Raw genomic sequence first — 10,781 nt, 5'->3', positions numbered from 1 at the left:
TAATTTTGTCATTTCACCTTGCCTCGAGATTTTATTATTTTCGTACATAATTCGTAAAAAATACATTTTTATATAATCTCTCGTTTATTTATAATAATAATAATAATAATAATGCAAATATGTCATTAATATTCAGCCACTGTCATATTTCGCACGAATACATTGTGTCTAGTAATACTGTTTAATTTGCATATATTCGTGGAAGCGTTAAATTTCGATTGGCAGACGAGAGAGTGAGAGAGAAAAGAGCAAGGGAGATGAGTGACAATTTCACAACCGAAAAAGGAGGAAAAAATGAATAGTTAGCGCACTCAGGAATATGGAACGGCTAAATATCTGGGTTCAAAATACCAGGAGCTAAATTTCCCTCGTGCAATTGGCACCAAGTGTATCGTATCTTTATAAATCTACTAGGAAGAATATTTCGGTTAAATCCGTTATGTTTCATTTATCATTAATCAACGTTCGTATAAAATAGAACTAAAAAACGAAAGAAAATTGACGCATGGCTTCGTTTTTTCGCCAAATTGATAAAAAAAAAAAGAACTGAAAAAAAAAAACAAGGAACGAAAAAAAAACTTTTGTGTACGAAAAACTCGTTTCGTAGCTCGACTTAAGTCGATATTGGTCGCTCGGCTCGAGCTGAACCACAGTCTCATTGTCAAAAATTAAAAAAAAAAAAAAAACAAATCACTTTTTAGAGCAGTGAGCGAGGATGGGTAAATATGAAATGAAAAAATAATGGAATTTCGCTCACTGCGATCGCGCGATTAACACTCGGAATGGAGCTTTCAGCCAAATCCTCGCTTCCTCGCTACCAATAACGCGGTTAAAAAACCACTGAAATTTCTCATCCTCGTTTTTCGTCACTTTTCTATATAAATTCTCTTATTTATGTATATTCATGGTCGTTTTTATATGTTTAGCGTAACCCGCCGCTAATAATTGCTCTATAAAACGAGGAAACAATAGGAAAATCGAGAATAAACATACTGTCGAGTCTGAAAACTCGTACGAACGACTGCCGAGTCCCTTTCACTAGACATAAACGGCGCGCCCTTCTTTCACCAAAACATCCCCTATGTACACGTCCTCGGCGGTCGATACGTCGATCAAGCTCAAGCCCAGCACCGTATCCCGGGGCAAATGTCGATCGGCGTCCACTTCCTGGACCACTGAAACGAGCGCTCGTTCCACCACGAGGTTTTGGAATCGCACGCAGTCTTCGGGAGACCAGTCGATCCTTTTTGGCTTTATTCCTGCAAATTCATCGTTCTAGTTTATCTTTCCATTGAAAATTTTCGTAAAATTTCAAAAACAATATCACGTTGCTTCAGCACCGAATCTTGAGGGCCGCTCGAGAAAAGTTACAAATAATACAGAAAAATAACTTGAGTCTGGCGTTTTTCTGGGGGCGTACTAACCAACTAATCGAGCCTTTATTGCTTGATAAGGAAGATCGAGAAATTGTCTCGACAGGGGCAACAGTTTGTCCAGCCATACAACAGCCACGTCGCCATAATCGATGAAGTAAACCGTGAACACTTGCTTGTCAATTACGTTGAGCACGCAGCCACTGGAAAGAAGAAAAAAAATGAGGAAACTCGCTAAAAATCGCAAAACTCGAGCCGAATTAGCATCGAAGGATATTCCGAAATTTGAAACTGACTCGTCGCTGCTCTGAGGATTTTTCTTCTGGTTTTTTATTCTGTCAGGTTACTCACCGATACCAAGAACCATCGCTGTGTTGTGCAGCGTAGAGTCGACCCTCTCTGACCGAGTCGAGAGGGGGATGCGAGTCTTTCAAGTCTTGACAAACCTTCTGGAGTTTCACCATCAAATTCTGCAAATGAAAACAAAGTTTGAGCAAAATGGAAGTTGACGATCTTCAATTATTTTCAATTTATATAAATTTGGAGTCCAAAATCGATTTCGAAATTCGGAGAAAACGAATAATTGGTATTTCAATGAATATCACAAAATCTGAATGAAATCGTTAAATGAAATTCGAATGAATAAAATAAATTGACAAATTGCAATAAAATTTGCACCAAACATGCTATTCGCAGGCTCGAAAAGCATCGCAATCAGCCCCTGCAAAAATTCGACTGAAAAGTGAAGAATTCTCACCTTCAATTCCTCCTTGGACTCGAGAGGTTGAACGGTGAAGTTGGCCGGATTAGCTGCCATGGTAACGTGAACGTTGAAATATTCGCCGACTTCACCGATTTTCGGGGCCGGAAGGGCCTTCGCGTTTTCTTCGATATCAACAGTGCTTCGAGAGTTGACTCTCTCAACGAGTTTCCTGGGTTTTACGTTGTTGTTTCCGTCCTCGTCGACGCTGGAATTCCGCAAATGAAGATTATAAAACGGCCAAACAAAGGCACGTTTGGTCCGAATGTTTCAACATCCAGCAGTTTCAAAAACTCACATTTTGATGCCTTCGTACTCGTGAACCAAAGTGTTGTTGATCGATCCGAGAATATTATCGGGCGGCGATCTTTTGAAAAGTTCGACAACGGGCACCGAGCCATCGACGCTGGGCTTGACGACCTTGAGTATTAAAACTTGAGAGGCAGGTGCCAACTCTCTCAGTCTCGTAACCATTTCGGAGCTGAACATGTTCGACTCCAATTTATCGAGAGCGATTTTGACAGCTTGGGCTGGAAATCTCGCCAGGACGCTCGACATTTTTTCCAGCTGCAAAACGTTCTCCATGTCCACTAGAATCGTCCTGCCGAAATCTACGACGAACATCTTCAAAGGACGGCTATTGCTCTCCCCGGGGAGCCCCATTTCCACGAACTTCGCACGATACCAGTCTCCGCTCTCGTTACAACGAGCCAGGTAAATCGAGTGGCTATCGATTCGGTCGACCGCGTACCTCAATCTTTCGTCGTTCGAAATTCCAGTTTCTACTAATTTGTTTAGCAACTTCGTCAACGTCTTCAAGGTGTCGCTTTTGACCTGGAACGATCGCAAGATTTTTCAATCCGAATGACTAGCTAATTATGTGAATAAATTAACCAAACCAACGAGAGATTTCGTGAACTTTCGTTTCTCGATTCAACGAATCCAAAATTCTCTCCCAATTTCAGCTAATTCAGCAATTATATAAAAAGCGTGCTAAATTCTCCTTTTCATTCTGGAGATTCCTCCAGAAAATAAAATCTTCGTCAAGACGAGTCGTGGGATTTCGAGGTAATTTTCGGTATTTGCAAAGTGTCAAAAAAATGAGAAACCGAGTCAAGGAGAAATGCTGAGTCTTCGACGTCGTTCTAGGCTTCGCAGGCCCAAAAATACATCAAAATAGACGGGAATACCTGAATAAAAACGTCCCCGTTGCTCTGGATGTGTGAGGCGTGAACGGCAGTGATTTGTCCAGGGCTTTCGAACCTGGGGGCGATGTTTTCGAGTATTTTCTTCACGATGAGATCGTTCAGGTCAATGTCCACAGGTCCTTCGGTATCGTACATGATGACGCTGGCCAACGGGCCGAATTCGTCGACGTCCCGGCTGAAATCTTCCATGTAAAAAACGCCTTCAAGAATGTGCTTTTCGATAATAGGGACGACGGCGCTTTCGCAATCAGCAAAATCTTCCAAGCCGATCAAGGAAACCCTCATGGCTTGAGCTGGGAGCGAATAGAATTTACGATTGAGTGGGTACAGCCGAGAAACATTGACCGTGTCGTCTTCTCCCAAATCTATGAAAAGAATGTCCGCCTCGTCGCAGGACAAATCGCACTCGAGGACTCGGACTCTGTACCACGTTTCGTTTTCCATCATCGCGTAATAACCGTTCGGCTCGATGTGCTCTGCCGGAGTTTTCACCGTCGAATAATAATTTTTCATTTCTATCCGCATCGCGTCCAGTTTATCCTGGAAGAAACGACCAAATTCCCGTTTTTATTCGATCATTTCTGGGGCTCAAATTTATTTCGAAAACGAAGCAAATTCATCCGAGGCCAAAAACGTTTTCCATATTCGTATACTCACGCTGTAATTTTCGCCGACCAACCGAACCCAAATTTCGACGGGGCTGATAACGTATGTGACGTGAGCAACCCAAACGTGCTCGTCGGGAAGAGTCACGTTGCCAGGTGCACAGCTGTAAATTGGCTTGAGGAATGATTTTTCTGTGACCGGCGATAGTTCCACTGGCGCCTTGAAAGAAGAATTCAAATAAACAAAAAATTTTGATTTTGGAGTCAATATTTCGATGAAATGTTCGTTGGAAGGTTTTCGGAAAATTAATTTTGATCGAAAAATGAAGGATTTTTGAAAAAAAAAAAGCATGAAAATCCTCCTTACTTTCGAATTGGCGGTCAAAACCGCGCGTATGAGAATGACGGAATCGTTGACGCCGTTTTCCAAGTCAACCTCGTTCCATTGCGCGATTTCTTCCATCCAATCGCTCGGCAGATTTTCTTTAAATTCTTCCTGATAAAGAGCAGGAATTTTGTGAATGAAAACGCCGGTGTGGTGGTCGACGATTTCGAGCAGTCGCTTCTTCATCACGTCCTTGTTCGTTGTCGGCACCAGTCTCAGGGTCGTTGCGTGTTCCTTTTTCAAGTCTTTCAGAGCTTCACGGGCTGCCAGGATTTCCGCGGCTTCTGGAGTTTGAGCCTCCTCCGGGTAGCTGCTGAACTTGGACGAGCCGATCTCGACTTTTCCGTAAACCATCGAACCACCTTTTCCTTGGACTGGAATTATTTTGTACACGGGCTCGGGACGACCCAATTCGCGTGCTATTTTTTTGAGCTCTTCACGCGGATCTTGCAGCGGCAAAACCGGCTGCATGACAAAAATTTTTTGTATTTTTACCCTCAAAAGTTGGAAAATTTTCATTTTTGTAAAATTTTTTACATTCACAAATAGAGAGCCAAGTTCGAACGATTGTTTACCGCGGAAGGCGTCGCGCCGTTCGTCGGCGCCTGACTTTGTCGTTGAATTTGCAGTAATCGCTGGTTGGCCGATCTCTGCGAAAACATGCGCTCCGCGACCCTCAACCTCGAAGGGGGTCGTTGCCAGGGAAAAGGCATTGGCATTGGAACATTCATCATCGGATTGATCGGGCTCGGAAGCATTGGATTGGGGAGTAGCGGTTGCGAGAATTGGGGCCTGACAGAATTTCCGGAGTTTAATTGAAACGGATTCGTTGGTGCTCCGAGCAGCGGCGGCTTCACTTCGGGCATCGGCCTGGGAGCAGCCGCGTTAGCCGCGGGTGGATTGAAGGTCGCGAAAGGTTGGCTCACTACTTTGGGACTCTCCTGAGCTCTAGGCGGTTCCGGAACCGGCGAATTCGCCACTTTTTGACCCTCGACGTCTGAGGACACCGGCCCCATTTTCGGCCTCACCAAATAATCCAGCTCCTGTCGAGGTTGAGTGACTCGTTGCACCAACGGCTGGAAGTAGACAAAAATTTAGAGGTCGGAAACCAAAATTAAGGCTCGGGGGTCTCTGCAATTCATGCTGCGAGACTCGAAACTTTTTTCAATCATTTTTTGCACAGTCTCGCCCGTCCAGGACCAGAGTTCCTTCAGCACACAAAATTTGCCCGTTTTTATAAAGCATTTGCTGAGCACTTCACGATAAGCCTGTAAAATGGGAAAAAACGTTTCGAGGAAACGAAAAATTAATATTTTTCACAATATCAGAGCCGATTTCGACTCCGCTGAAGGGACTGTAAAATTTTCACGGGAAATCCCGAACCCTTAGCCCTTGATCCACGTTTCGAGACGTCGTTCTTCCAAACAATGCTTTTATGGCTGCTTTTTTCGTTAATTTCGATAGCCCCGCATTCGAGGAGTTAATCTTGAAAATTTGATGGGAAATTCGGAGTTTTTACTTTTTCGTGTGTCGGATGGAAAATTTGGGTCGATAATATTCCATGATTTTGTTTTTTATTGTAATTTGTCGAATTTAATAAAACTTTTCATCAAGTTTTGTACAAATCTTCGTCTTTTGTACAAATCGCTAGTAAAAACGAGTCGCCAAACGTCAAAATGGTGAGAATGCGGGAAAAAATGATCTGGAATTTGAGGTATTTCAATGAAATAGTCAATTCGATGGACAAGTACCTTTGAGGCGGACGGAAAATCGGCATTCCCTGCGAAACGACCATTCGTCGTCGGTGGTGGACGCACCGGATTGTTCATCAACGGTTTCGGGGCCGAAGATCGCGCTTGAAACCTCGAATAATTACTGAAAGTGTAAAAATAGCATGAGCGAGGGAGATGAAAAGGTGGATTTTTCTTAAACGAAATAAAAACGTTAAAATAATAGAAAAATTGTGGTTTTACTTCACATGATGTCCTGAGGAAGTTCTACTTCTGGGATTACCGCCTCGCGAAGAGCTCGTGGAATAATAACTCGAACGCTGAGAAATACACGGATTTATTGAACGAAAAATTGAAAAAATGATGATTGAAAAAAGTGAAAAATTGGAGAGTAAAAAATTAAAAAAAAAAAACAAAAACAAAAACAAAAATTACAGTCTTTTTGCGACGAGATTTCGGGGCTTTTTGACCCGCGACTAATTTCGAAATGTGCTGAGTCTCCGCCGTTGGAATGATCTCGACCCACAACTCTCCACCTCGCCGGGACGACCTTATTCCGGGAGCATTTTGAAGCATCGATTCCAAAGTTGCAAATCCGAAATTACGGAACGGAATGTTTCGACCTTCCAGCGATTTGTAGTCCCCTAAAAAAATAAAAAATGAAACGTTAAATTTTCTGCCAAATTGATAAGAAAAATTGGAAAAAATTTTTTCTATTGATTAGCAATTTAGCGACAGTTTTCCCTGAAAATCGCTGCAGAACATTTCTGGGCCTCGAGTTTCGCCTTGGAAAACCAGGGCAATATTCGCGAGGGAAAAACCAACATTGATGGATTGAGGATTATCGAGAATGCATTCGAGATCGCCAGGACAATCAACCGGAAGCCACAGACAGTAATTATGGCCTAGAACAAGCTCGAAGCGTTTTCGAGGCCCTCAAAGAACCCTCTCAGAGGCTTGAAAAAGCCTCTATGACGTCTTTAGTACGTGAAAAAATCGCTGGGCCATAAAAAGAAGTCTGCAAGATTGGGGCCATTAAAAAAGGGTAAAACGGTCACAGAGGTGTCAAAAAAATTCAAAGAACTCTGACGGGTGGTCGAATGAAAGCCGAGAAGAATTAAGAAGGTAGGATGATTAGATTCAATAAATAAAAAGGAAAGATTCGTCTAATTTTTTTCATTCACAACGAAAAGCGAATGTGAAACCGAAGGAGGGTTTTTCCCGAGAAAATAATCCACGACAAAAAGGCAAATGTTGAAAAAAAAGCCTGCGAAATGTTCCGGGGTTCGTGAAATTTTTACACAAATTTCTGTTCGCGTTTGTCTAGCAATAAATTGATGGACATGGAAATAAACACTGTGAGAGTGTTGTCTTTCTGTAGTGTCTGGATATCCACGAATTTGACTGGGTAAATTATGAAAATTTCGAAAAACTGTGATTCGAATGCATCCTCTTTGCTTAGAAAAATTTCCAAGGATTTTTCACTTCTTTTCTTTAAATACCAGTTGTGCTAAAATCGTCGATTTCTTCCTGCAATCAGAAGCAAATTTGTATCAATAATTGCGCAAAAATCGTACGACCTACTTGCAAATCTTTTCCGACTGAAATTTCTATTTTTCAATGGAAAATTTTCAATCTTTCCATGATAAAATTTTTAAGGGAAATCATTTCATGCTCAATAAAACAAAATTCGATCGAATGTTCTCAACGATTGAAAGTGCGACGAGAAACATAAAGTGTGACAGTTTTCGCTGCTTCCTGAATGTCAAAAAGCGTGATCACAATTTTGTTTTTCGATTTTTTAAATACTTTGAGAATTTCTGGAAACTTTGTACTCACGATTCAATTCGGCGACGCTGGTGCCATTTTTGAAAGTCAGCAGACAGGATCGAACCGCCTGAATGATGTCTTCCTGGTCGCTCGCCATGACTGACGGCTGAGAGGCCTGAAAAGTGATTTTTTATTGAATTCACTCGAACGTTGAAATCAAACTTCAATGAATTTGTTCAGATTTTCCAAAGTGTTTGATTTTTACCTTGCCGCTTCAAATCCGTTGAATTGTGGAGATTTCCTAATTTTAGCACTTCTCTGATCACACTCAATTTCTGTAGGAATCGAAGCGAAGAGAGAAATAATTACTGGAGTCACCCCAAACTAGTTTTTGTGCCCGAGTCAGCGAAGATATTTCTTGTTTTTGAAGTTCATTTTGACGTTTGAAAAGAATAAATTGCATAATTTTGTTTAAACCATCCTCCTCTGTTGTAAGTTTGAGAAGAAAAATTTTTTTTTCCACTGTCCCACGATTTTGCAGCTTCCGAGTCAAACATTTTTTCAAATTCACACTTATTTATTTATCTGTTCACTGAAACTGAAACACCCGGCAGCAGCTCAAAGCCGAGTGGTAATGATGAAAAATCAAAATTGACTCAAACTCGAAGCGCCGCAGCGTTCTGACGTTCAAAAATTCAAATTGAACTTTCACACAGTTTACCAATCAAATATTCATCAGAAACTCGAGTAATGAATAAAAATCAAGAAAAATGGAAGCATGCGTGAATTCAAAAAGAAATTAACCCAAAATGAACTCAGGCACAAAAAACTTGGCGATAAAAAAAAAGTTTTGAAAGATTTCTACCAATCAGCTCAGATTTGTAGAAATATTTAGAAAAATTAAATAAAAGAACAACACGAGAGCTATGAAATTTCCAGTTGAAACAAATTCAAACTACATAAAAAACAAAGAAATGTGAAACAATCCAAGATTCCACAAACTGAATTTTTTTTAACTTGTTTTTACACATTTATGACGAGAATTAGGATTGTAGTTAAGAAATGATGTTTTAATAAATTTGATCCGAGTTCGGGTAGATAACACTTGTGCAAACATATCTTCTGTATGTAAATATAAGTGCAGTAGGAAAAACTCAGAGGATAGGAAAACTTCCAAACGGTTTTTTTCCGAGAACTCAAAGAAGTAGACATTTTTTTAACGACCGTGTAGACCAAAATTTAAATAATTCAGACAATTTTGTCAAAAACGAGAGAAAAAAAAGCGAGAAATCTGGCAAATATTGTTTTATCCGGCACGACGAAAAAAAACATCGTCAAGAATAAACAGACACTCAAAAGAACAAACACAGAGGAAATCGTGATTGTAAAGTGAGAACCGAAAAAACAAAATTACTCTCTAAAAATGCAACGATAAGGAGGTCGTGTAATGGCACGTAATACGGAAGGTGCCAATTAAAATGCACGCACGTATATCCCAAATAATTATTCATCCCACATATAGCGAACAATTTTTGTATTCTCTAATTCCAAAAAAAATGATTTTCAAGGTATCGAGGTGGAAAGAACGCTAATGACAAAGAGAAGTAATTATTTCGTCAGTAATTTAAATTGGCTGGTACAAGGTGCCCGAATTTCTTGCATTTCTCGAGTATCAATAAGGAGAAAGTACATTACAATGGAGAAAAGGCGGGGGAACTGTAAATACATGCGGAAAACGTACCTGTTCACAAAATATGCACGAAATATACCGGCGACACTGTTTCGCACATATACAGATATTTGAGCAGATATACGTAGACTAAAGGCAGATATATGACACTAATATGCTTATGTAATGAACGTATAATCAGTCTTGAGTTTTAATCAAATTCCACGAAGTGTAACACGACACAATCTCTTGGCACGACGACGTTCCAACGGGTTTTGACATTCCCACACGTACAAAAATCTTTCCAACCACTCGAAACGTTCCCCCTACTACCGTCCTCTCTCCCCTTTCTCTCGGCAATGTTTACGATTCTCGAAAGGTCACAAACACCATTAAAACATACGCATTCTACAGCGTGTACAGAGACTCAAAGAACAAAGACGAACTTGGGACACTTGAGGATTGGGGATTTGTACGTGCGTTAAATTTGCACTATTTGGGACGGTGATGACTTCCCCACTCCACAGTGAAACCTCGTTTCCCACTTTTTTGCCTACTCCCCCACACACCCCCCTTTCTGGCTCGCTAAACTAAAAACAAGCGGTTTTATTTATTATTATGTGCTCTGGAATTTCACGCACACAAATGCCTCTGGGACGCAAAAATTGAGACATCTGACGGCAGTTTCAAGAAGTTTCGAAGAATTTTATAACCTGTTTTTCGAATTTGAGAAAGCTGGATGCTTTTAAAATGTTTTTTGAGCGCTTTTCTCACTGCACGTGTCGTTTTTTTTATTTTCTGTGGGCTCTATTAGCCATGGGATAATTGATGTTTTGAAAATTTACCAGGAAAATTGTGTTTGTCCTCGAAGACGCCGTAGAGATTTTCTGTACAAATTTAACACTCACCTTCAATTTTTTTCTGGATAGTTGCGAAGCGAAGTGAAGACGCGAGATTGCGAAGGCGCGTAATCGTGATTGAAAATGATAGACCCCCCGGAGATGCGATAAAGCCGTACCGGCGACGGGCTTCGAAGTGAACGCCGTCACTCTATGCGCGGTACAGACGCGAACTGAATTCAACTCTCGCGCGCTTTTCTTCGTTAATATTTCTTTTTCGCGGTCTCTTTTTGAGATTTTTTTTTTGGGAATATCCTATCAAAAATTAATACACTCAATGAAAAATTTCGTGTAACAACCGTTGAATCTTTCTACAAAGTCGATTGCAGCCATTTTTTTATCATTTTGGATATTTTGGGAAAAATCGAAATAAACGGGAGTG

At 40.8% G+C, this 10,781-nt stretch overlaps 1 protein-coding gene across 3 annotated transcripts; it reads right to left on the bottom strand.

Annotated features, from left to right (window-relative positions):
• Positions 1-10,514, bottom strand: LOC122417684 (tudor domain-containing protein 7). Of its 3 annotated transcripts, none has more exons than XM_043431430.1 (15): positions 10,409-10,514; positions 8,097-8,166; positions 7,901-8,006; positions 6,497-6,705; positions 6,305-6,381; positions 6,083-6,206; positions 4,907-5,407; positions 4,314-4,796; positions 3,999-4,166; positions 3,324-3,881; positions 2,432-2,967; positions 2,131-2,341; positions 1,725-1,843; positions 1,425-1,576; positions 1-1,259 (listed from the first exon to the last, which is right to left on the bottom strand). In XM_043431430.1, the coding sequence occupies exons 3-15, from the start codon at positions 7,986-7,988 to the stop codon at positions 1,039-1,041; spliced, it is 3,447 nt and encodes a 1,148-aa protein (XP_043287365.1). In that variant the 5' UTR covers positions 7,989-8,006; positions 8,097-8,166; positions 10,409-10,514; the 3' UTR covers positions 1-1,038. The 3 variants fall into 3 exon arrangements, with proteins under 3 accessions (XP_043287365.1, XP_043287364.1, XP_043287366.1); XM_043431429.1 differs by lacking the exon at positions 10,409-10,514 and adding an exon at positions 9,573-10,143; XM_043431431.1 differs by lacking the exons at positions 6,305-6,381; positions 6,497-6,705; positions 7,901-8,006; positions 8,097-8,166; positions 10,409-10,514 and adding an exon at positions 9,573-10,138.
• Positions 10,515-10,781: the final 267 nt, after the last annotated feature.

The sequence above is a fragment of the Venturia canescens genome, chromosome 11 (genome assembly GCF_019457755.1).
Source record: "Venturia canescens isolate UGA chromosome 11, ASM1945775v1, whole genome shotgun sequence".
Classification (NCBI taxonomy): domain Eukaryota; kingdom Metazoa; phylum Arthropoda; class Insecta; order Hymenoptera; family Ichneumonidae; genus Venturia; species Venturia canescens.
This window is presented reverse-complemented; position numbering and strand designations above follow the sequence as displayed.